Source organism: Scyliorhinus canicula, chromosome 1 (genome assembly GCF_902713615.1).
Source record: "Scyliorhinus canicula chromosome 1, sScyCan1.1, whole genome shotgun sequence".
NCBI classification, from domain to species: domain Eukaryota; kingdom Metazoa; phylum Chordata; class Chondrichthyes; order Carcharhiniformes; family Scyliorhinidae; genus Scyliorhinus; species Scyliorhinus canicula.
Genome location: NC_052146.1, coordinates 173,791,540 through 173,818,357, shown reverse-complemented (window position 1 = coordinate 173,818,357; position 26,818 = coordinate 173,791,540). Strand labels below are relative to the sequence as shown.

General features: G+C 45.4%; 1 protein-coding gene across 2 annotated transcripts in view; it reads right to left on the bottom strand.

Moving 5' to 3' along the window:
* Positions 1 to 2,399: 2,399 nt before the first annotated feature.
* Positions 2,400 to 26,818, bottom strand: part of LOC119969352 (interphotoreceptor matrix proteoglycan 1) — a 153,357-nt gene continuing 128,938 nt past the window's right edge. The window contains exons 13-18 of one of the 2 annotated variants that reach the window (XM_038802884.1): positions 24,464 to 24,683; positions 20,122 to 20,332; positions 15,794 to 15,976; positions 15,462 to 15,651; positions 9,503 to 9,586; positions 2,400 to 3,578 (exon numbers count right to left, since the gene is read on the bottom strand). In XM_038802884.1, coding sequence (XP_038658812.1) covers positions 3,480 to 3,578; positions 9,503 to 9,586; positions 15,462 to 15,651; positions 15,794 to 15,976; positions 20,122 to 20,332; positions 24,464 to 24,683 — 987 coding nt within the window. In that variant the 3' untranslated portion in view covers positions 2,400 to 3,479. The remainder of the gene's footprint in view (positions 3,579 to 9,502; positions 9,587 to 15,461; positions 15,652 to 15,793; positions 15,977 to 20,121; positions 20,333 to 24,463; positions 24,684 to 26,818) is intronic. The other variant, XM_038802894.1, reaches the window with a different exon arrangement.

Here is a 26,818-nt window from a genome sequence, read left to right as displayed (position 1 = left end):
TTTCCAATCAGCAACCACCCTCTGTCTTCTTACAGCTAGCCAATTTCTGATCCAAACTGCTAAATCACCCTGAATCCCATGCCTCCGTATTTTCTGCAATAGCCTACCGCGGGGAACCTTATCAAACGCTTTACTGAAATCCATATACACCACATCAACTGCTTAAACTCGTCCACCTGTTTGGTCACCTTCTCAAAGAACTCAATAAGGTTTGTGAGGCATGACCTACCCTGCACAAAACCATGTTGACTATCCCTAATCAAATTATTTATTTCTATATGATTATATATCCTATCTCTTATAAACCTTTCCAAGACTTTTCCCACAACAGAAGTAAGGCTCACTGGTCTATAGTTACCGGGATTGTCTCTACTCCCCTTCTTGAACAAGGGGACAACATTTGCTATCCTCCAGTCTTCTGGCACTATTCCTGTCGATAATGACGACATAAAGATCAAAGCCAAAGGCTCAGCAATCTCCTCCCTAGCTTCCCAGGGAATCCTAGGATAAATCCCATCTGGCCCAGGGGACTTACCTATTTTCACACTTTCCAGAATTGCTAACATGACCTCCTTATGAACCTCAAACCCTTCTAGTTTAGCAGCCTGTATCTCAGTATTCTCCTCGACAATATTGCCTTTTTCCTGCATGAATACGGATGGAAAATATCCATTTAGCACTTCCCCTATCTCCTCGGACTCCACGCACAACATGCCACTACTGTCCTTGACTGGCCGTACTCTTACCCTAGTCATTCTTTTATTCCTGACATGCCTATAGAAAGCGTTAGGGTTATCCTTAATCCAACCGGCCGAAGACCTCTCATGTCCCCTCCTGGCTCTTCTTAGCTCTTTCTTTAATTCCTTCCTAGCTAACTTGTAACTCTCAAGCGCCCTAACTGAACCTTCACGTCTCATCTTTACATAAGCCTCCTTCTTCCTCTTGACAAGTGATTCAACTACTTTAGTAAACCATGGTTCCCTCGCTCGACCACTTTCTCCCTGCCTGACAGGTACATACTTATCAAGGACACGCAATACCTGTTCCTTGAACGAGCTCCACATTTCAATTGTGCCCATCCCCTGCAGTTTCCTTCCCTAACCTATGCATCCTAAGTCTTGCCTCATCGCATCATAATTGCCTTTCCCCCAGCTATAACTCTTGCCCTCTGGTATATACCTATCCCTTTCCAACGCTAAAGTAAACGTAACTGAATTGTGGTCACTATCACCAATGTGCTCACCTACCTCCAAATCTAGCACCTGTCCTGGTTCATTACCCAGTACCAAATCCAATATGGCCTCGCCTCTCATTGGCCTATCTACATACTGTGTCAAGAAACCCTCCTGCACACATTGGACAAAAACGGACCATCTAAAGTACTCGATCTATAGCGTTTCCAGTCAATATTTGGAAAGTTAAAGTCCCCCATAACAACTACCCTGTCACTTTCGCTCCTATCCAGAATAATCTTTGCAATCCTTTCCTCTACATTTCTGGAATTTTCGGAGGCCTATAGAAAACTCCCAACAGGGTGACCTCTCCTTTTCTGTTTCTAACCTCAGCCCATACTACCTCAGTATTTAGTCCTCATCAAACGTCCTTTCTGCCGCCGTAGTACTGTCCATGACTAACAATGCCACCCCTCCCCCTCTTTTACCACCTTCCCTGAACTTACTGAAATATCTAAACCCCGGAACCTGCAACAACCATTCCTCTCCCTGCTCTATCCATGTCTCCGAAATGGCCATAACATCGAAGTCCCAGGTACCAACGCATGCTGCAAGTTCACCCACCTTATTCCGGATGCTCCAGGCATTGAAGTAGACACACTTTAAACCACCTTCCTGCCTTCCGGTACACTCCTGCAACCTTGAAACCTTACTCATGACCTCACTATTCTCACTGTATACTGGAACTACAATTCAAGTTCCCAACCCCTGCTGAATTAGTTTAAACCCTCCCGAAGGGCATTAGCAAATTCAAAAAACTGCTTCGCGGGCGGTACGGTGGCGCAGTGGTTAGCACTGCTGCTTCACATTGAGGAAGTGAACGCCGTGGACCCGGGTTCAATCCCAGCCTCGGATCACTGTCCGTGTGGAGTTTGCACATTCTCCCCGTGTCTACGTGGGTCTCACCCCCACAACCTAAAGATGTGCAGGGTAGGTGGATCAGCCACGCTAAATTACCCCTCAATTGGGAAAGTTAAAAAAAACAGCTTCAGGCTAATGAGTACTTATTGCTTGCATGCAGGCTGATGTAAGGCTTAATGTGCCGCGATCATACCGCTGACTTTATTTTGCATCTCAACCCACCGTTGAGAAATCACAATCCCGTCCTCCTCACACCCCTATATTTCCCACTCTCGTGGGATCTATAAAATCTCCCCACTCCAGGAATTGGGTTTAGTAATTTGTACGTATGTTTATTTCTTTCAAGTTTGATTCTTGACACAAGTATTTCATGTTCTTGCTGTAAATGTACAAAACATTACATTAGGACTATAAAGCATCATTGATGACCAGCACAAAATACTTGCATTTACGTGACGCCTTTAATGAAGAAAAGTATTGCAAGGCGTTTCATAGAGAGAGAGAGGGAGAGAGAGATAAGAACAGAGAGTTTAAATGGAGAAGTTAAGAGAGCTAACACAGTTTTAAGGGGCCTTTACAGGAGGGAGAGAAGAAAGGAGAGAATAGTGCCGTGGAAGCTTTCGCTCTACGACTGATGGTGGGGCAGAGGCTGAGAGTTTGGGGGGAAATGTATCAAAGGCTAAAGACAGAGGTGCAAAAAGATCGAAACAGAACATAAAGGTGGAGGAACTCAGAAATGTTGGTTTGGTGAAGCAGTTGAGAGATTTGTAAACGAGAAATGAGGATTTTGAAATTATTAAACCCACACATAGAACATTGTTTTAACAATGATTATAGTTCTGGCAATCTATCTGGTGCCATATTGATTATTTCCTCTGAAGTTGGGAAGTTGTTACTGTCACAGAAATCCCAAGATGTGCTCATAATAACAACTTGTATTTATCCTGTACCTTTCACATAGTAATACATTCCAAGGTGCTTCACAGGACTGTTATCAGATACAATTTGACAGTGAACTACATACCATGATATTAGGATAGGAGACTAAAGTATTGATCAAAGGAGTGTCATAAAGGAAGAGGGAGAGGTGTAGATAAAGATAGCACTATTTTTATAGCAGTGTAACAAAGTGGACTTTAGCTACTTCCATGCTACTCTAAAAGCACAATTCCTCACTTTAAGAAAAGTCAATTTCAATGTACTTTGAAGAACATTATTAATTAAACCCCTCCCCCAGTATATTATTTAATAGATATATTCATCAGCACATGGCTATCAAGATAGTTATCAAAATACAGAAATATAAATGAATTGAGTCGTCGGAGCTACTGTACAAGGCAGAGACTTCAGATCTCATGTGAAAACGGGTTGTGATTGAACTCCTCTTCAGAAAGTGGTTACTTCAGCAGAAGACTCCATTTTCCATCTTGATGGGAGATTATGGAAAGATGCACTATTCGCTTGTGATTCCGGTATTGTCCAAAACTGTAAACAAATGCACCAATATGATTATGAGCAGCTGACTAATTGCACAGGTTACTGTCTCCACTCTCAACCTCCACATTCACAGTGATGTGATTGGACAGCCCCGTTCCTAGACCCTGCAGTCACACAAGCAACATGCCAGTAAATGAAACAGAGAAGTTGGTTTTAGATACATTTTATTTTATGAATTGTTTGGGGAACTATCGGCTATCCAACCACACTGGGTGTGCTTCTTCTACCTGAGAGGCCAGGCACAGACAGGATTCTTCTTTACCGTTTGATTCAAGCATGAAGTGAGCCGTAACCATAAAATGGCATAAAGACTCTCCACATAGTACATTCCATCCAATGTTATACCTTGAAGTTAACATCTAATTGATTAACATATACCAATCAAGAGTATGCATTTAAATTTACCATTATCTGTAGCCTTTTACAATTAATATACCGACACTTGATATACATGTTTATGTTCAGCCAATTACAGCATCTATACGCTTGCCTAATTACAATATCCACTCACTAACAAGACATGTCCAAATCATTATACTATCCAATCACTAACTAACACATGTGCATGGGCCTTGACCGTTATCTGGAGAACAGTGATTTAAGGCTTCTATTAAAGTTCCTCTTTATCCCTCATTCTCCTCGTTTTCGCCACTTGTAACTTGCAGTCTTATCAGTTCCCAGCAACTCTGCTGCACTCAATGATTTTTAACCCCTCCATGAATAAATGAATGGAAATGAAAATGAAAATCGCTTATTGTCACGAGTAGGCTTCAATGAAGTTACTGTGAAAAGCCCCTAGTCACCACATTCCGGCGCCTGTTCAAGGAGGCTGGTACAGGAATTGAACCATGCTGCTGGCCTGCTTGGTCTGCTTTAAAAGCCAGCGATTTAGCTGAGTGAGCTAAACTTCTAATTTTAAAGTATGCCCGTGGGACTGGGTCTAATTCAATACCACTGAAGTGTTGTCAATCCTTTAAGATTGTTCTCATCTTTAGGAATTTAAGGTTAACCTCCAGGACACTGTTCAGCTATATTTTCAAAGTTGTGATATTTTGGTTTTCCATATCGGTCCCTTCAAAGTATATCACTCCACATTTTGAGGCATTAAACTCCTATCTGCTGATTTCACTATCCTCTCTATAACATACTACAGCCTATAACTACTCTCACTGCGATCTTCTTTTTTGCCAAATTTCATATCATCTTTATAATGTCGCTCTCTATCCCTCAAGTCTAGGTCACTTATAAAAATTGTAAGGAGCAATGGATCCAAAAATAACGATTGTGGAACACCACTGCAAACCACCTCATCAGCACCCTTTGCTTTATGTCAATTTTCTTAATGAACCTCTTGTGTGCCACTTTGTCAAATATACAACATTTACTGCACTATTTTAATCAAGTTTCTCTGTTACCTCATCAAAGAATTCAATCAAGTTAGTCAGGCACGCTTTGCCTTAAGCACTGGCTCTCCTTGATTGATCCATGCCTTTCCAAATACAATGTTATGTTTTCCTTAAAAATGGTTTCCCACCACACCTTCAGGAAGTGCTGCCACGTGCATAAACTTGAGCTCCGGTTTTGGAGCTTGAGTGCGGCTGGAGTGACTGTGATTCATCCGCGAGGGTGTGGCCTAGGCGGATAACGCATTCAGAGAGGTGTTCACACCACAGGCTAGGAGCCTGGAGGCAGAAAGGGAATGGATGACCGTCCAAGAGAACCACGCAGGTTGTGGAGGAGTCCCCGTGCGGTCTCGCTCACCAATTGGTTTTCCATTTTGGAAGCTGGTGAGTGCATCGGTTCCTTGGAGGAATGCAGTCGGAGTCAGGTTTGTGGCACCACTGGTGGCTCCACTGTGCAGGACGGGAGGAAGAAGAGGGGAAGAGCAGCGGTGACAGGGGATTTGTTATTGGGGAAGACATGCGTTTCTGTGATCGTAGACATGACCCCAGGACATTATGTTGCCTCCCCTGTGCCAGGGTCAAAGATGTCACAGACTGGCTGCAGGACATTCTTCTGCGGGGTGGTGATCAGTCAGAGGTCACGGTCCACTTTGGCATCAATGAGTTATGTAGGAAAAGGGATGAGGTCCTGAAATCAAACTTTTGAGCTAGGAAGGAGCTAGGAAGGATTTAGCTCACTCAGCTAAATCGCTGGCTTTTAAAGCAGACCAAGCAGGCCAGCAGCACGGTTCGATTCCCGTACCAGCCTCCCCGGACAGGCGCCGGAATGTGGCGACTAGGGGCTTTTCACAGTAACTTCATTGAAGCCTACTCGTGACAATAAGCAATTTTCATTTCATTTCAGATTGAAAACCAGGACCTCTAAAGCAGGAATCTCAGGATTACTCCCAGTCCCATGTGCAAGCAAGCATAGAAAAAAAGAGAATTGAGCGATTAATCATGTGGCTGGAAAGCTGGGTGTGTGAGAGAGGGCAGCAGTTTCCTGAGGCATTGGGAATGGTTCTGGGAAAGGTGGGGGCTCTACAAGCTGGACAGTTTATACCTGAACAGGACTGGGACAAATATCCTTGCAGGGAGATTTGGGAGTGCTTTTGGGGAGGGTTTAAATTAGACTGGCAGAGGGATGGGAAGCTGATGGAAATTGCAGAGCTGGGAATGGGAGATAGAACATTAGTGAGTAATTCTGAAAGACAGAAGCGGCACAGGTTTAAAAATGTACAGCACAGGAATTTGGCAGTGTTAAAATGTAAATGCAAGGAGAAAATTAAACAAAGCTGATGAGGTGAGGGCACAGATCGACACATGGCAACACGATATCATTGCTGTAACGGAAACTTGGCTTAAGGAGGGACAAAAATGGCAGCTCAACATGCCTGAATATAGAGTTTTCAGGCAGGATAGAGGGGGGCGGGATTTTATAAAAGGTGTGGGTGTCGCATTATTGGTTAAAGAATTCATTGCAGCTGTGAGGAAGGATATATACTGATTGAAGTATCAAATGAGGCCAGATAGGTTGAGGTTAGAAATAGAAAAGGTTGAAGCCACACTGTACAAGAGACCTCCCAAAAATTGAGAGAAAGACAGAAGAACACACATCTGGGAAAACAATAGGGAAATAATCATTAGGGACTTCAACTACCATAATATCAATTGGGACACAAGCATCGTGAAGGGCATCGAAGGTGAACAATTATTGAAATGAAAAATGAAAATCGCTTATTGTCACAAGTAGGCTTCAATGAAGTTACTGTGAAAAGCCCCTAGTCGCCACATTCCGGCGCCTGTCCGGGGAGGCTGGTACGGGAATCGAACCGTGCTGCTGGCCTGCTTGGTCTGCTTTAAAAGCCAGCGATTTAGCTCAGTGAGCTAAACCAGCCCCAGAACTGCATTAAGTGAGCTTTTGTAGGGGCAGGGGGTGCATTTCTAGATTTAGTCTTTGGACATTTAACTGGGCAAGTGGATAAAGTAGCAATGGGGGACCACTTTGGAGATAGTGACCATAATATAGCTAGATTTAGCATCACTATGGAAAAGGGCAAAGATAGAACAGGAGTAAAAGTACTAAATTGGGGTAAGACAAATTTTACAAAGTTGAGCGATGACCTGGCAAGGGTGTACTGAATACAGATATTAGAAGGAAAAACTGTCAAATCAGTGGGAGGCATTCAAAGACGAAATTCTACGGGCACAGTATAGACATGCCTCCACAAAGAAAACTGGTAGTCTTGCCAATCGAGAGCCCCTGGTCATTGAGAAACATCCAGGTCAAGATAAAACAAAAAAAGAAAGTTCATGACAGTCACAAAAGACTTAATACTGTAAAAAGCCGAGAGGAGTACAGAAAGTACAGGGGTGAAGTAAAAATGAAAATGAGGAAATCAAAGAAAGGATACAAAACAATATCGGCAGGTTAAATCAATGCAAATCTTAAGGCGTTTACACAGTGACGTAGTGCATATTGTCACTGGGCTAGTAATACTGAGACCCAGGGGTTTGGGGACTGGGGTTCTAACTCTGCCATGGCAGATGATGAAATGTGAATCCAATAAAAATCTGGAATTCAATGTCTACTGATGAAACCATTGTCGATTATTATAAAATAATATCTGGTTCATGAATAAAAGCAAATTACTGCAGATGCTGGAATCTGAAACCAAAAGAGAAAATGCTGGAAAATCTCAACAGGTCTGACAGCAGCTGTAGGGAGAGAAAAGAGCTACTGTTTGGAGTCCAGGTGACCCTTTGTCTCCCTACAGATACTGGCAGACTTCCTGCGATTTTCCAGCATTTTGTCTTTTGGTTCCTGGTTCATGAATGTCCTTTAGGGAAGGAAATCTGCCATCCTTGCCTAGTCTGGCCTACACGTGACTCCAGACCCACAGCAACTTGGTAGACTCTTAACTGCCCCCTCAAGGGCACTTAGGGATAGGCAATGAATGCTCACACAGCCCAATGCCCACATTTCATGAAAGAATGAAAAAAAAAACATTAAGAGCAAGAAAATGACTAAGAAAAATGTCAGGCCTATCAGAGCTGTACATGGTAACATGTGGGTAGATTGAGAAGATGTGGACAGGGTTCTCAATGATTACTATGTCTCTGTCTTCACTCAGGTGGCATGGTGGCATAGTGGTTAAGCACTGCTGCCTCACAGCACCAGAGACCCGGGTTCAATTCTGACCTCGGGTGACTGTGTAGAGTTTGCACATTATTTCCTGTCTGCGTGGGTTTCCTCCGGGTGCACCGGTTTCCTCCCACAGTCCAAAGATGTGCAGGTTAGGTGGATTGGCTATGCTAAATTGCCCTAGGTGGGGTTACAGGAATAGAGTTGGGGATTGGGCATGGATAGTGTGCTCTTTCAGAAGGTCGGTGCAGGCCCGATTGGCCAAATGGCCTCCTTCTGCACTGTAGGGATTCTGTGAATTAGAGGGTTGATTCAAATATTCTAGTTAAAGAGGAGGAGTGTGAAATATTAGATACAATAAGCATAGTGAGAGAGAAAGTATGGACGGACTAGCGTTGTTGAAGGTGGATAAGTCACCAGGGCCGGATTGATTGTATCCCAGACTGTTGAATAAAGCCAGAGAGGAAATAATGGCTGCTCTGAGGATCATTTTCCAATCCTTACTAGGTACAGGCGAGGTACCAGAGGATTGGAGGTCCGCGAACGTTATGGCATTATTGGTGCAAGGAAGAAGTCAGAAAATTATAGGCCGGTCTGTCTGACTTCAGTGGTGGGCAAATTATTGGAAATAATTCTGAGATACAGTATAAACTGTTACTTACTAAGGCACGAATTGACCAGGGATAGTCAGCAGGGTTTTCTTAAGGGAAGATCGTACCTTACTGACTTCATAGAACTGTTTGAGGAAGTAACAAGGAGGAGTGATGAAGGTATTTCTGCAGATATTGATTATATGGATTTCAGTAAGACATCTGACAAGGTCCCACATGGCAGACTGGTCAGGAAAATGAGATCTTATGGGATACAGGGAAGGTGCCAAGCTGGATCCAAAATTGGTTGAGCAACAGGAGGGTTGATGGATGTATTTTGGAATGGAAGGTAGTTTGCAATGGTGTTCTTCAGGACTCCTAACTGTTTGTTGCAAATGTTGATAATTCAGACTTAAATGTGGGTGGCACGATTGGGGAATTTGCAGATGGCGCAAAAATTGGCCGTATCAATGGCTTAAACTGCAAGGATTTGAAACATCTCTTAATCTTTTTTCAATAAATATCATGCAATTGACAGAAGAAATCAGAGAACCAGAGCTCCCAATCCAAGCATTGCTTTCCCTGATGATCAGGTTTTATACCAGGATAATGGATTTCTGGGCTCTCAGCCAAGCATACATAATAAGGATAATATATAATTGTGCAAAATCACAAGTAACACTGCACAAATTGATGTTGCCGTATCTAAAATCTTATTTCCTTTCCAAAGCTCACCTCTCTGTGTTCTGGATATTGCTCACATTGCACACTTTTCAGTGCTAGCTTGTCGGACCTGGCCTTGTGAGGGACTCCAGTGACCTATGCAAATAAAATAGAAAAACGTTCTATTATATCAGTACTTCAATAATTCTTAACGTAGAATCTGAGCTCAGTATGTAATGTTAAATGGTGGCTACAATGCTTTGTTAATGTGATTAATTTCACCATTGCACTTTTTATGGCAATTAATTCAAAATTAAAAGTGATGTGGGCAATGGATAATGTTAGATCAAAATGATTATTCTGTCGATAGTGCCCTGTCTTCATCTTCAAGTTCTCCAGAATAGGTGGATGTTCTTTGATAATTTTTACTCCATTGCTTATCAGGTGCCCTGTCTGCCGTCGGCCATGTCTACATTCAGACAACAGAGAAAACACAAGGGTGAGTTCAACACTTCTGTAATGAAGTCACCTATTGATAATATAGTAATAATTTTAGAATTCTTGGTTAGTTGTTAGATACTGATGAAATTTAAATGCATCCCCCTACCCGACCATGAAAAATAAAAGATTCAATCTGAATGAATGCAGCCCTGGTCAAAGATTGGATCACCTACCCACCCGCTGGGCTGCATGTGTTAGATTGTCTAACACTGTCGTGTTCCTCCCCCCCCCCCTCCCCCCAGGGGTAGACCGCGCACAACTGCCGGGAGTGGGAGAAGACAGGAGTGGGACCACCAGACCTGCGGGTCCTCAGCATGGCAGAGCAGAAGGCCCTGGCTGTGGGTGGCAGCCCAGAGGAAAGGGAGGTCGCTGAGGTGGAGCTCGGCTGCGTGCGAGGAAGTGAGACTGCCAACCTCCCAACACCATCCCCACACCACCCTCACCTGCAACACCATCCCACGCCATCCTCACCCCCACACCACCCCCAACCATCGTTACCCCCAACCATCCTCACCCCCACACCATCTTCACCCCCACACCATCCTTATACCCAACCATCCTCACCCCCACACCATCTTCACCCCACACCATCATCACCCCCACACCATCCTTATCCCCAACCATCCTCACCCCCACACCATCTTCACCCCCACACCATCCTTATACCCAACCATCCTCACCCCCACACCATCTTCATCCCACACCATCCTCACCCCCACACCATCTTCACCCCCACACCATCCTTATCCCCAACCATCCTCACCCCCACACCATCTTCACCCCCACACCATCCTCACCCCCAAACCATCCTTATCCTCATACCATCCTCATCACCCACCATCGTTACCCCCACATCATCCTCACCACCACACCATCCTTATCCCCACCCTATCCTTAATCCCCATACCACCGTCATGCCAACACCATCTTCACCTCAAACCCTACCACACCCTCACCCTAGACCACCACCAACCTCCACCCCCACGCCCACCCCCAGCCCGCAGTCTAATTATTGATGCTGGAGCACCTTGTCTTGCGTCTTGCAGGAAGTGTTGGTGATGGGGTGGGTCCATCTGGCATCCCCCGTCCCCAGCCACTGCCCCTCCCCCCTTCGTGGGCCAAGCAGTGACACTGAGAGCAGCTAGGACACTAGCCCTCCGTTCGAGACTCAGGAGACCCCAGAGCTCAGGTTGGAGGATGACAGTGATTTCCCATTGCAGCTGTCTCCAACACCCTCCACCATCCCACAGACATTCACCTCTGTTGGGCACTTTAGTGAAGAGGCTCCTGGGACACTATCAGGAGCACACCCGCAACTGATCCAGTACAGCAGGTGGAGGTAGGAGCACATGAGGGGGCGGACCCACTCACAACAGATGACCTAGTAAGAATCAAAATTCCAGATGGAGGATGGTCTGCTCCAGCAACAATAATTAGGCAAGCAGCTCCACGCTCCTACGTAGTAAAACCAGCGGAAGGCATGATATTTCGACGAAACAGATGTGTATTGCAAAATATTCGATTATACGACCAAATTTTTCCAGATTTAAACTTGACAGTCAATTTTTCGTGACAATTTACTGCATACCAGAAATTCAGATGACATGCACAAGACAGTGAAAACATCACTTTCACCACCTCGTCAGCTAAGAAGACAAGACGACGACAAAAACCAAACAGACTGAACTTGTAATATATCAATTGTTGTGTACAGGCATTACTCCAGTTTTATGTGTACTGACAAACATTTCATGACTTATTGTTATACAATTTTCCTTGAAACTGAGAAAATATGTTAAAAAAAGGGATGTAGTGATTTGTATATCTGCTGGTATGTAAAGGATTAACAACTGTATGATAGTGCTAGACAACCACTAGATGGCTGCACCGGATCCATGTATATAAACTGAACTCAGAGGTTCTTTGCGCCTCTTTGTATCAGGAGTGACTAGATAGCAGAGTGCTAGAGATATAGCTTATTTGGCATGTGTAGTTAAACATTCTTTATACTTCTTCTTATTTACCTAATCATCAGTTATAGTTGTAGAAGAGTGAACAAACTCATTGATATTTATATTCATTATTCATTAAATGTTATTTGCTTAATTTGAAGACTGATAGTTTTATTGAACTGCAACCATCAGACCATTCTGGAAGTAAGCAAAAGAGTAACGACGTATTACAATCATGTAATATAACAAGCAGGAGCTGGAGGAGGGGAAGCAGGTAGTGGAAGAGATCATCCTAATGGCAGCATTATCATGGAATCCTTCCTCAACACTTTATGTTGAATGGATCCACGCCTTGATAACATGAACCTCTTTTTTTTCATTACTTAGTTTTCCTTCCAATGCACCACAGCAAAAAACAGCACCGACGTCCTCAGAAGACAAACACGGGACACAACTGACAGAGTACCCTTCATCGTCCAGTACTTTCCCAGAGCGGAGAAACTACGACATCTTCTTTGCAGCCTTCAACACTTCATCGATAAAGATGAACATCTTGCCAAGGTCATCCCCACCCCCCACTACCTGCCTTCAAACAATCCTGGGATGAGGGTTTTTTGGCAAGTCTTCCCTCTGTAGCCTTGAAAACCTTAAAATTCTCCCCCAGCATGTCAATATCAATGATCTGTCAGGTGAAGGTAAAAGTCTTCCCTTTGATGTGCTGGAAGCCTTTGAAGTTCTTTTTTCACATTCAATGTCATTCCCCTTTCATTTTTCTAACCCTGTGGGCTTGCTGAGAAGCCGAAAAGCTTTGAACTGCACTTTTTACATTCAATTTCATGGCCCATTACCTTTTACTAGCCTCTTGATTGATAGGTCAAGGCTATTTCAAATGCGGGATTGGTTTGTTTATTTTTATAACACTACACAGTTCATTAACTCTGCAGTGCTTCCTCTTTTGAGCAGGTGTTTCTTTTCATAGAGGCTTTGTTTTTGTCCTGGAGTGCTTCCTAGAAAGAGCAGGTCTTGTTTCTGACCGCAGTTTTTTTCTGTCGGAGCCTCCTCTGTACTGAAGTCCTTCCTAGAAAGACCAGACTGTTTGTGTGCGGCCCCCTAGCAGTGCCAATCTAGCAGTAACAGATTACCACTGCCAAGGTGTAGGGGGCAGTGACAGGTTAGTATTGTGGATGGGCAGGGCCTGGAAGGGTGACTGAGGTGGGGCCTGAAGGGAGAGGGGTCTGAAGCAGTTTGTTGTTTACTTGAGGGAGCCTGCCAATTGTTGAGGGAGGGGCCTTGCCAATGATTGGGGGGGGGGCAGTCTTGACAGTGATTGAGTGAGGGGCTTTCCAACTGTTGAAGGGGGCCTTTTCAGCAATTTGGAGGGGCTTGCCAGCAATTGGGGGCCTTACGAATCTTTTTTTGGGGGGAGGGGGTGCTCCAGCAATTTGAGGTGGCCTTTCCATTGACTCTAGGGGTGGCCTTGCCAAGGATTGAAGGGGGGCAGTGCTAATGAGTTGGGAGGTGGCCTTGCCAACTATTAGGAGGGCTTTGCCAAAAGTTGGGAGGGGGGTTGTGCCAGCAATTTGATGGGGCCTTGACAGTAATTGAAGGGAGGGGCTTGGCAGCGATGGGGGGGGGGGTTGTTTGCTTACAAGCATTTTGGAGAGCCCTCCAGGGATGGGGCGAAGGCCTTGACAGTGATTGGGGGGGGGGCTTTAACATCAATTGAGGGGGAGGAATTTTGACAGCAAGGAGGAGTCTTGCCAGTGATCTGTGGTGGGGGGGGGGGGGCATGCCAGAGATTGGGAGGGGGCCATTGCTAGTGATTGAAGAGGGGGGATCTTGACATAAAGTGGGGGGGGGGGGGGGGGGAGGGGGGGGGTTGACAGTGATTGGATGGTGGTCCTTGCCAGTGATTGGGGGCCTTGCCATGTTTTGGGGGGGCTTTCCCAGTGATGGGGGAAGGGCCCTGGCCAATGATTGGAGACCTTTCCAGTGATTGGGGAAGTTCCTCGCCAGAGATGGGGGAGCCTTGCCAGTGAGCGAGGGCCTTTGCCAATGATGGGGGGGCTTTGCCAGTGATTGAGGGTGCCTTGCCGATGATGGAGGGAGCCATGCCAGTGATTGGGGGGGCCTAGCCAGTGACTGGGGGGGACCTTGCCGGTGATAGGGGCGGGGCTTTTCTGGTGATGGGGTGACTTGCCAGTGATGGGGGGTGGGGCCTTGCCAGTGATGTGAGGGGAGCCTAGGCAGTGATGGGGGGGGGGGGGGGGGGGGGGGGGGCGGTGGGGTGGTTGCTGCAGTGTTATTCTGAGATCGGACGCACTTTAAAAATAGTGCCCTGATCTCTATGGGTTCGGCCTTGCTGCCTTCTTTTGGTCCCACAGCATGCATCACCCAGCTCCAAAAATGTCTATGGGTGGCTGGACCGCGCTGATCCACCTGATAGAAGTTGCACCTTGTTTCTCACCAGGTACCACACTAAGCAATTCTTTGGGAAAATTGTGTCCATTGTGTGCATATAAGGCACGTTATCACGTTGGACGTTATCACTGCTCAGATTGCAGTAACAGACAAAAGAATGTGATGTTGTGTTAAGCATTTAAATGCAATCATTTGACCTCATAGAGTTTTCATGGTATTCCAAAATCTGCTGATATGCATCGACTTCTCTTGACTAACTGATGTTGGTACAGCTTCCAGAGTTACTGTTCGAGGAACAAGACTGCAGTTGTGTACATTATCAGTAACACAAAACAGCGGCGCCATAACGCATCTTGTCAAAAGAAAAGCTGGCGCATTTGACAAATTTCCTTCCTTTATGAAGAACGGGTTGGCTCTGATTGCAGTTTTCATGGGTTTTGAGAATTCAACCCCCATCAAATGGAAAATCTCAATTAAGATTATTACACTAATGAGTGGAGGGGAGGTCAAGAGGGACAAAGAGGGGCTGGTTTAGCACACTGGGCTAAATCACTAGCTTTTAAAGCAGACCAAGGCAGGCCAGCAGCACAGTTCAATTGCCGTACCAGCCTCCCCGAACAGGCGGCGGAATGTGGCGACTAGGGGCTTTTCACAGTAACTTCATTGAAGCCTACTTGTGACAATAAGCGATTTTCATTTCATTTCAATCAATGAGATGATAATAAAAGCTTGCCATCTATTGTTAATGGGTGGAATTATGGATTCCGACCAGGTTTTTCATGACATTAGCAGAATAAATATTTATGCTTATTCTGATAGTCCGAACTTGTGTTTCATTTTATACAGCACTTAATATTCAAGTAATCGGTGTACTTTCAATGTCTGCTGACAATTTGAATAAATTTTGTTTCCAGTCTGAATGTTCGCTGTCTCTTGCTGCTTACAAATGCCATGAAATGCCTCTTATGCTGTATTTATATATGCTCGAGTCATGCACTTGTGTCCATTGTCATTCAATTTGAGCAAAATATCAATAAAAAAAATCATTTGATGTAAAATGGAAAAATAAACATCCCACTCAATAAAAAAAATGAAAGAGTTCTAGTCAATGCAGAAAAAGAAAAAGGCGTACATTAAAAGAAATTTGATTCAGTTACCTCTTTGCTAAAGGTTACATTCTCAAGCATTTTCTTTAACTCTTGAGGGGGTGCTGCAACAGCAGTGATGGTGCTTGAACTGCTAGGCATGCTGAGAGAATCAGTTGGTTGTTGATGGTCAATAATTAATGGCTCATCATGTTCAAAGGCTGGATTAACACTTGCCTTGTTCTCGATACCATAGATGTATCTATGTTACAGAACAGATTTCGAATTCCACATACATTATCAGAAAAATCTTGGACAAAAGGAGTTTCAAAATGCAAGAGTGAAAAAAAGGCCTCTGAAAGAAAGAAAAACTTGGAAAAAAAAAAGTATTATAAAAAGCTTACAGAAAACGATCGCTCTTGTTTTTCACCGGTTTGTGGAACATCTTTGGCAAGATGAGAGTAAGAGTCGAAATAAGGAGCAGGAAGCCAAAAATGGACATAATGGTAACCATGGTAATGAGTGGCTTAGACTCGAGTTCTGTGCAGTGCTTGCCTCGATATAACCAGTCGGATTCTATGTGGCATCTGGAATTCAGAATGTAAGAATTATCTGGACAAAATACTATTTTGTTCTGCAGTGCCTTCCGAGACAAGATTCGCTTTTGGAAAACAAGACAGCATGTCAACATTAGGACACGTTTCAAACTTCAAACTGTTGCAAAGAATTATGCTTCACATTAACAGGTTTTGATTTTGTTCTGTCATTTCCTATTTAGCATTAATGTTTATTTAGACGTTTGGATTGATGTTATAATGTGCAGGAAGTTAAGCCGTGATGTCTCTTCTCAATACCGAATTCATTCAAGTCTTATTCCAGCTAGATTAGTTTTAAATTGAGAACCCCAGAGAAAAGTGCAGAGTGTCACTAAGTCTGAAAAGGACAAGTGAGAAGGCTGGGAAAATTGATAAACAATAATTTGGTGACCATTTTTAGGTTTAGCACATTGAAGGAGAAAAAAATTGAGGCAAGTGAGGAGTTTCAGTTTGAGATCCTGGGGAGATATAAAAATCAAATTTGAGCAGGAAATCATGCCATGAAGCTCAATTTAAACAGTGGAAGATGACCAACATGGACACCATATGGCAGATATGTCAGTCATCTTCCAATGTTTAAATTGAGCTTCATGGCATGATTTTTCTTGTATAATTTTTGGCAATGCGATTAGTGCTGGAAGAGCCCCCTATATAGGGGCAATGGTCATGTTTAGGATCAAGAGCTGAGAGTTGTTTGGGGAAAATGCATTTAACATACTGTAAGAAAACCCACAGACAGCTTTAGAAATGGACACTGTTCTCGCCCTCACAAGACCTACAGGGAGAGACCGATGAGAAGATTTTTGCTACCCCATTGATGGTGGACACAAAGGCGACACAATCAAACCATTGAACAAGAGGACTAGGTGTGGCAATCAGCAGAAAGTACGTGGGCCTGAATTCTCCGTCCTGCCGTGCCACATTTCTGTTTCAGCTCGCTGGCGGGATGCTCCGTTATGCTGGCTGGTCAATGGGGTTTCCCATTGTGGGGAAGCCCCACACTGTCGAGAAACCCCCGGGCTGCCGACAAAATGGAACATCCCGCCGGCGGAGGATCCAGCCCATGGTTTGCTAAATCATGAACCAAAAAATGTAATATGATGACGTTGAGCAAAAAGGAACAGATGAAGGAATCTTGTGGATCCCCTGAGGTCAATGAAAAAGAAGGTGATCAAAACAAGCCAAGAGGCAGTGATTTTCGAGGAAACTGGATAGTCACATGATCAGTTTTAGAGGAAATATAGGTACAAAACTAAGCAATTCAGCCCTTCGATTTAAACAGATGCTGACTGGTCTGTCGCTGAACACCAGCCGCCTGCTTTGATACCCTTAGCAAAAATCTACCAATTACAGATCTAAAATTATTAATTGAGCTAACATTGATTAGTCTTTGTGGGACAGAGTGCCACACTTCCACTCCCCTTTGTGCGAAGAAATATTTCCCAACTTCTCCCTTGTATAGCCTGATTGTGATTTCACATAGGGTGGGATTTTCAGGCCCTTCCCACTGGCGGGATCTCCCGGTCCCTCCTGAGCCGACCTCCCCGTGGTTCCCAGACGGTTGGAAGGGTGAGTCATGCAAAAATGCAAGGTCATAGATACCTCCATTCATGGAAAAGTTTCTCTTTATCTCCCCTATCAATTCCTTTTAAAATTCTAAAACAGCCTATTAATTTACCCCCAACCTTGCATAATCCAGGAATATAAGCCTATGTTATGCTTTCTGTCCTCAAAACGTAACTTTTTGGATTGCTGGCAACATTTTGGTAAATATTTGCCACATTCCTTACAAGGTTAAGATGGCCATAGAACATGTTTAGAAATACCTGACTCACCGAATCATAATATTCATCAGCAAATAAAAGTTATTTTTCAGCATTCAAAAAGCAACACAATTATTATTTTGGCACTGATTCCTGTGACACGCCAGTCACCACCTCCAGCCAACCAGAAAACAAACCATTAATGCCCACTTTATGTTTCCTGTTAGCTCGTCAATCTTCCACTCATGTTAATTTGTGACGCCCCTATACCATGAACCTTTATTTTCCACAAAGCCTTTGATGAAGCACTTTATCAAATGGCTCTGGAAATCTAAGTACAGCACGTCCACAAGTTCTCCTCTATCCACAGCACATGTTACTTCTTTAAACACTGCAATAAATTGGTTAAACATGTTTCCCTTTAACAAAACCATGTAGCCTATGTCTTGAATTTATCTAAGCGCCCTGTTATAATTTCTTTAATAATAATTTTTAACATTCCCCCAAAACAGATGGTAAGCTAACTGGCCTGTAGTTTTCTGTCACTCTCCCATAATGAATGAATGAGTTGCATTTGCCATCTTCCAATCTATTGGAATCTTCCCTGAATCTAGTGGATTTTGGAAAATTAAAACCAACGCAAAAATAAAATCTCATTTGCCATTTCTTTTAAGACCCTAGGATGAGGATCAGGATCTGGGGACTCGTCAGCCTCCAATTCAAACAATTTTCTAAATACAACTTCCCTGGTGATTGTTATTTTCCTTGCTTCCTTCTAATTCACGATTTGCCACCATTTCTGGGATGTGACTTGTATCCCCTATCGTGATGACCACAGCAAAATACCTGTTCAATTCATCTGCCAATACCTTACTTTCCATTATTTACTTTCAATTATTTACTTTCAATAGGACCAATACTCAATTCTTTAACTCTTTTCTTATTTAAGTATCTCTTCCCAACGGTTTTTATATTTCTAGCTAGCTTTCACTCACTCTAATTTTCCCCTCATTAATTTTTTAGTCATTCTTTGCTTGAAAAAAATATTCTGACCTGTCATTCGTCTTTGTGCAATTATGTGCTTTTTCTTTAAGTTTGATACTATCTTTAACTTTTTAGTTAACTATAGATGGTGGGTCCTCCCTGTGGAATTTTTCTCATTGAAATGTATCTATTCTGTACATTCTGAAATATCACCTTAAATGTCTGCCACTGGATCTCTATTTGTCTATCCCATACCCATAAATTTCCAGTTCACTTTTTCTTGCTCTGCTTTCATGCCCTCATAATTGCCCTTATTTAAGTTTAAAATACTAGTCTTAGACCCACTCTTCTCTTAAACTGAATACAACTGTTCGGCGTGAAAGAGGAATGAACAGCAAAAGAATGAATGTTTGACTGCTTTACAATCATGCAAAGTAAGTAAAAAGAAGTCACTCAGATGGGATCAGTAGTGATATGGGAAGAAGTGATGGGTAAATATAAGCTCAGTCTCCGTCTTGTTCTTTTTCTTTTCAAAAAGGAATAAATTTAGAGTACCCAGCTATTTTTCTTCCAATTAAGAGGCAATATAGATTGGCCAATCCATCTAACCTGCTCATCTTTGAGTTGTGGAGGTGAAACCTATGCAAACACGTGGAGAATGTGCAAACTCCACACAGACAGTGACCCGGAGCCAGGATTGCGCCTGGGTCCTCAGCACCGTAGGCAGCAGTGCTAACCACTATGCTGCTGTGCCGCCCCTCATTTCCGTCTTGTTAATGGAAAAATCTGAATGTCAGAGCTATTTGCCGGAGAAGCACTTGAGTTGAATGTAAAGATGTCCTCTTCTGAGAAAATTGTTATGTGTCAGTGATTTAACTGAAAGGCTTTATTCTGCTGTAAATTTAGATTTAGAACACTACAGCACAGAACAGGCCCTTCGGCCCTCGATGTTGTGCCGAGCAATGATCACCCTACTCAAACTCACGTATCCACCCTATACCCGTAACCCAACAACTCCCCCTTAACCTTACTTTTTAGGACACTAAGGGCAATTTAGCCTGGCCAATCCACCTAACCCGCACATCTTTGGACTGTGGGAGGAAACCGGAGCACCCGGAGGAAACCCATGCACACACGAGGAGGACGTGCAGACTCCGCACAGACAGTGACCCAGCCGGGAACCGAACCTGGGACCCTGGAGCTGTGAAGCATTGATGCTAACGACTATGCTACCGTGCTGCCCTTTGGGTTTGGGTTGAACTTGAGAAAACGTCAGGTTTAATGGATTCAGGGTTTCTATGAAGCTGACATTTTTAAGAATTGATCAGCTTTCTTTACTTAAATATTTTCCTTGTACATATACATGCATCTCCCCCACATGTCACAAACCTGCAGACAGCTCCCTTCAGTGGATCTATTTGGCATTTGCCATTGTTGAGACAATAGTTTGGTCTGAGTTTGCAGATGTTCTGGCAGGGCAGTCCGTCCACACTGACATAACCAGGGTAGCACACACACTCGGCTTCTTCTGTCTGCCTGTTGACGTGACACTCGGAGAATTCATTGCATGCCTGGAACTTACATGCGTCGGCTTGGTCAGCTGAAATGAGATTTCAGATTAGTTCAACTCTTGGGAAAAATTTAAATGAATGAGCATGCTCACACATCTGTTGTAGACTTCATTATAATCAGGTCACTACTCTGCTGGCTCCGGTCAACAACTCTTGTTGGACATATTCCTCATCAACATGAAGTAGTACTTCTAACAGCGTCACCCCTATATTCCCACCATTGGTCACCTGGCAACCCCATCCTCAATACTCACTGCCTACCCATGCAAATTGGAAAGCAACAGAATCTTCAACAATTGTTAGCCAACCAGGCAATTCCTTTGTCTCCAATATTTTTACAAAAGCATTTAAAGAAGAATAGAAAAAAAAGGCAATTTATTTATTTTTTCTCCTGGGTTGGTCATTGCAGGATCCTGAAGATGAATCTTCAATCCCTGCAGGCAATTCTTGAGGGCTGCTGACCCTTATATAGACACATTGATATTGAACTGGTCTGTTTACATGTCTATAGATGTCTTTATTGTGATGACAACAGTGGTGGGAAATGAAAAACTTTTGTGTCTTTCTATTTCTATTTTGAGATTTAAAGTGACCTTTATGCACACACAGGACACTATGGTAGGGACCGCCCAGACCAAATTGCCCCGCTTCGACTTGATTTGACAGATTTCCTTACCCTATTCTTTGACTGACACCTTCTGTTAAAGCGATTGATATATTTACTCAGGTTAATTGGTAGTAACTAGCAGTACCTCAGCCCATCTGCATATGGGCCTGGACAGTGCAGTCGTATTGACAGTGAGAATGTCAGCATTTGCCTTTGTTGCAACTGTGAAATTGACAGAAATGCCTGCCGTCTGCACATATGTAATTAAACGTGCAAACCCAGAATCTGCTGCCATTTCTGTTTCTTCAAAGGGAATGCTGTTGCAGTCCCCAAGAATGTAATCTTTAGAAATCTCTTCCCTTTCTGCCCTGCAATATCACTGTCGACAAAAATGCCTCAGAAGGTTGTGCGTTTCAAGATTTGTGGACTGGGTAAAGCTACCATATAAGGAGCTGAGGGCAGTGTCCGCACAAATAGCATCAGCTCGAGATACTTTTAATAACAATAATAATATAAGAATCACTTATTGTCACAAGTAGGCTTCAATGAAGTTACTGTGAAAAGCCCCTAGTCGCCACATTCCAGCACCTGTTCGGGGAGGCCGGTACGGAAATTGAACCCGCGTTGCTGCTCTTGGTCTACATGAAAAGCCAGCTGTTTAGCCCACTGTGCTAAACGAGCCCCTTTTCTCTCCACCGTGGGCTAGGCGATTGAGCCGTTGGCCATTGCGTTAAGAGGTTTGGGGTTATGGAAAGGATTAGTGCAGGGGGGATAGAGCATAGGGTGTCCTTGTATGACGATGACTTGTTGTTATACGTGTCGGAACCGAGCGTGCCGATAGGGGAATTATTGGAGCTGCTTCGGGTGTTAGGGTCTTTCTTGGGGTATAAATTAAATCTAGATAAGAGTGAGTATTTTGTGGTGTCTCGGCCGGGGGTGGAGGCAGGGGCGGGAGGGCTGCCATTCCGTAAGGCAGTGACTCACTTTAGATACCTGGGGGTGCAGGTTGCTCGGGAGTAGGGCGGGGGCTCCGTAGGTACAACATCTTTAGTTTGGTGGGGAGAGTGAGAGCTGATATGACAAGGTGGGATGGTCTCCCTCTGTCACTGGTGGGGGGGGGGGGGGGGGGGGGGGGGGTACAGGCAGTTAACATGAATGTATTGCGGCAATTTCTGTTTATTTTCCAATGCCTGCCGATTTTCCTGCCATAGGCTTTTTTCAGGGAGATTGAGGGAAGGATTACCTCATTCATATGGGGAGGGAAGGTGGCCAGAGTGAGAAAGGTGCTGCTACAGAGGGGAAGGCAGGCAAGAGGTTTGGGTCTTCCGAACCTGGGGCGGGATTCTCCCCTACCCAGTGGGGCGGGGGGTCCGGCGTAGCAGAGTGGCGCCAACCACTCCGGCGTCGGGCCTCCCCAAAGGTGCGGAATTCACCGCACCTTTGTGGGCTAGGCCCGTGCCGGAGCGGTTGGCACCATGCCGACTGCCGCCAAAACCGGCACCAGCTGCCTTTGACGCCCGCTACCCGGCGCTGGGGCTGGCCGAAAGGCCTTCGCCAGTTTGCGCATGCGCGCTGGGGGATTCTCTTCCGCCTCCGCCATGGTGTAGGCCGTGGCGGCGGCGGAAGAGAAAGAGTGCCCCCACGGCACTGGCCTGCCCGCCGATCGGTGGGCCCCGATTGTGGGCCTAGCCACCGTGGGGGCACCTCCCGGGGGCACCCCCCAGGGTCCGATCGCCCCGCGCCCCCCCAGGACCCCGGGGACCCGCTCGCGCCGCTGATTCCGCCGCCACCAGAGGTGGTTCAAACCTCGGCGGCGGGAGAGGCCTCCCAGCGGCGGGACTTCGGTCCATCGCAGGCTGGAGAATCGCTGCAGGGGGCTCACCGCTCTACGTGGCGCGATTCCCGCCCCCGCCAATTCCCTGGTGGCGGAGAATTTCTGCCACGGCGGGGTGGAGTGGGGGGGGGGGGGGGGGGGGGGGGGGGGGATTTTCGGCGGCCCCGGGCAATTCTCCGCCCCTGCGTGGGGTCGGAGAATTTTGCCCCTGATGTACTACTACTGGGCGGCTAATGTTGGGAAGGTGCGGAGCTGGGTCAGAGGGGTTGATTCCCAGTGGGTCAGAATGAAGGAGAGTTTGTGTAGGAGGTCGGGATTAAAGGCACTAGCAACAGCGCTGCTCCCTATGGCCCCAGGGAAATACTCAGGGAGTCGGGTAATAATAGCTTTGAGAATTTGGAGGCAGTTTCGCCAATTCTTCGTTTGGAGGCAGTCCAGGGAAATGCCGATTCAGGGGAACCACAGATTTGAGCCAGGGAAGTGGGACTGGAATTTTTGGAAATGGGAGGAGAAAGTGATTAAGACGCTAAAAGATTTGTTTCTTGCGGGTCGGTTTGCAGGGTTGAAGGGGCTGGGAGCGAAGTATGGGCTGGAGCAGGGGGAATTGCAGATTAGAGACTTTGCCAGGAAGGAGATACAGAGCTTCCCGGTGGAGCTGGCCTCCACATTGCTGGTGGAGGTGCTGATGACATGGGGACTGGAGAAGGGGTAGTGTCGGCGGTTTAAGGGGCTATTTTGGAAGAGGACAAGACACCGCTGTAGGGGATCAAGGCAAAATAGGAGGAAGAGTCGGGAGAGGGTATGGGGGAGGGGTTCTGGTGTGAGGTGCTCCGGAGAGTGAATGCTGTCTCCTCGTGTACGAGGTTGGGGCCGATACAGCTGAAACTGATATATAGAGCACAGCTCACAAGGACGAGGATGAGCTGATTCTTTGAAGGAGTAGAAGATGTGTGTGAACGTTGCGGGGGGGGGGGGGGGGGGGGGGGGGGGGGGGAGCGGGGGTTGGACGCTAATCACATTCATATGTTTTGGTCCTGTCGAAAGCTGGAGGTTTACTGGAAGGAGGTGTTTAGGGTAATTTCCAAGGTGGTGCACGTGAAACTGGACCCGGGTCCCCGGGAGACCATATTCGGGTGTCGGACCAGCCGGGGTTGGAAACGGGTGCGGGGGCAGATGTTGTAGCCTTCGCCTCGTTGATCGCCCGAAGGCGGATCCTGTTGGGATGGAGAACAGCCTCTCCACCCTGTGCCCTGGCGTGGCGAGGGACATGTTGGAATTCTTGACTCATGAGAAGGTTAAGTTTGAACTGAGGGGAAGGATGGAGGGGTTCTACAATTCATGGGCGTTATTCATTATGCACTTTCAAGAATTGGATAATATCGAATATTAGTGGGGGTGTGGGGGGATGCGGTGGGAGGGGGACTGTATATGTTAATGGTGACTATGGGTGATTCCTGATTCCTTTTTGTTATTTGTTTATGTTAACATGCGGGCAGTTGTTTGGGGGTTGGTGGGAGGATGGGATTGTTTTTGTTGATGTGGGGATTGACATTTTATGGCTGACCGTAAGCTCCAGGCTATAAACGTTTAAAGGTCATTTATTATTATATAGAATGAGAAAAGTTACATTCATTCTGTTTGCCTTCTCCAAATTTTTGACTCCTTTTAAACTTCAGACTCTCAGCAGAGACCAAGTAGAATCCATAGTTGCTCATTTACCTGGTTCCACATCAAGAGAATATTTGTCGATTTCCAGGTTATTTTTTTGGGCAGCTGCATTACAGAAGTCTTCCAGGACACAGTAGACAGCTTGGGTGACATTGTATGGCACAAACTTGGCAAACTTCATCTTACTGTTCACTACAATGCTGCCATTTCGGAAGTTCAAAATCTCCAACTGCCTAAATCCAGTCAGATTGGTCTGCAAGTATGGCAGCAACTATAAAGAGAAAGAAAAGTCATTACCTTCAAATAATTCAAACCCCTCTCTAGTCAACTAGAACTGCTGCAGGAAAAATGACCATTTTAAATGCCAGCCAATACATGGAGCTGATGTCAAAATCAGGACATGCCCAGCAGGATTTGAAATTTCAGCTTAGTCTATCTGGCCAGTGAGCAAGAGCAGGGATGTGGGGAGTAGGAGTCCACAGGTGAAGACCAGCAGCAACTGTCTCTGATGGTCAGGTAGCAAGCGGAGGTTTCACATGTTTTCAGGGAGCGGGGTCTTGGGGAAAGGGAGGCCCAAGTGCGTCATGAAGGAGAATCCCTGGCCTTCATGGAAACCGAAAATACACCTTTTAAAACTCTACCTGCCCAGTCCTCTTCTCTAATTGGGAATTTGGACTGAGATGTGTTGACACTCACAGAAGGTGCGGCCTAATAGAGATGCTGTCACTGCTCTCCTGCTCAGGCCGCAGACGAATAGTGCCATCAAGTTCTGAATGACACATTGTCTTCCTGTGCATGTAGAGGCAGCACGGTAGCAAGGTGGTTAGCATAAATGCTTCACAGCTCCAGGGTCCCAGGTTCGATTCCCGGCTGGGTCACTGTCTGTGCGGAGTCTGCACGTCCTCCCCGTGTGTGTGTGGGTTTCCTCCGGGTGCCCCGGTTTCCTCCCACAGTCCAAAGATGTGCGGGTTAGGTGGATTGGCCATGCTAAATTGCCCGTAGTGTCCTAAAAAAAAAGTAAGGTTAAGGGGGGGTTGTTGGGTTACGGGTATAGGGTGGATACGTGGGTTTGAGTAGGGTGATCATGGCTCGGCACAACATCGAGGGCCGAAGGGCCTGTTCTGTGCTGTACTGTTCTATGTTCTATGTCGTGCTCGCCTGCTCAAAAGAGCAGGTTAACATGAAAACCTGGCAGTGAGGCAACAGGATAACAGGGGGTAAGTCACGATCCTTATTTTAACTGTTTGAAACCCCCGACTTTTTACTCTCGACTGGTTTCTGTATAAATTGTCCTGCAACGGCCCCGATTTGCTGACAGAGAGATTCAGACACCTGGGGCAGGATTCTCCGTTCTATCGCGTCACATTTCTGTCTCACCCCGCCAGCGGGATGCTTTGTTACGCTGGCCGGTCAATGGGGATTCCCATTGTGGGGCAGCCCCATGCCATCGGGAAACCCCTGAGCTGCTGGCAAAATGGAGCCTCCCACTGGCGGAGAATCCAGCCCCAGGTGCCAGGTTATTCGCAGGCGGCCTGTTATTGCCCTCCATGGGATTGTGAGAAGCTAAACATATCAAACACAACTGCTGGCAATCACAGGACTCAAACTTGGGATGCCAATCATATGAAGTTAATGTTTTCTTATCGATCAACTTTTCTAACAATATAAAAAATAACTGCACCGCCAATGACTAACTGGACACCTGTCACACACAATTGGTTGAGACTTTAGAAAATTGCATATTATTAGCCTACATAGTAAAGGACTTGCTTGGAGAAGAAACCTTGTTATTCAGTAATAAATGTGCTTGTTGCTGGATTGTGCATAGCAACTGTAATTTGTACATTAATGGTGTTTCCTTTCAAGGGTTTACTCACATAGGGTGCGATTTACAGCTACGAAGCACGTGAGCGAGAGCAAGGCACGGCCGTTAGGTTGTGGGAGAGGCCAGAATCGAGAAACATGGCTGGTGCCTATCGATTTGCGATCCAACCAGCCAATGGCAAAATCAGAAACACGCAATAACGTGGCGAGAAGCTAAAAATTACCACTTAAAGCCAATCCCCATGCAATTAATACTAATAATCTTTTTTAGTGTGACCAGTAGGCTTACATTAACACTGAAATGAAGTTACTGTGAAAATTCCCGAGTCAGGGCGGCACGGTACGCAATGGTTGGCATTGGGACTACGACACTGAGGACCTGGGTTTGAATCCCGGCCCCAGGTCACTGTCCATGTGGATATTGCACATTCTCCCAGTGTCTGCATGGGTTTCAACCCCACAATGCTTAAGATGCGCTGGTTAGGTGGATTGGCCACGCTAAATTGCCCCTTAATCTGAAAACAAATGATTGGGTACTTTAAATTTATATCTAAAAAAAGAAAATTCCCTAGTTGCCACATT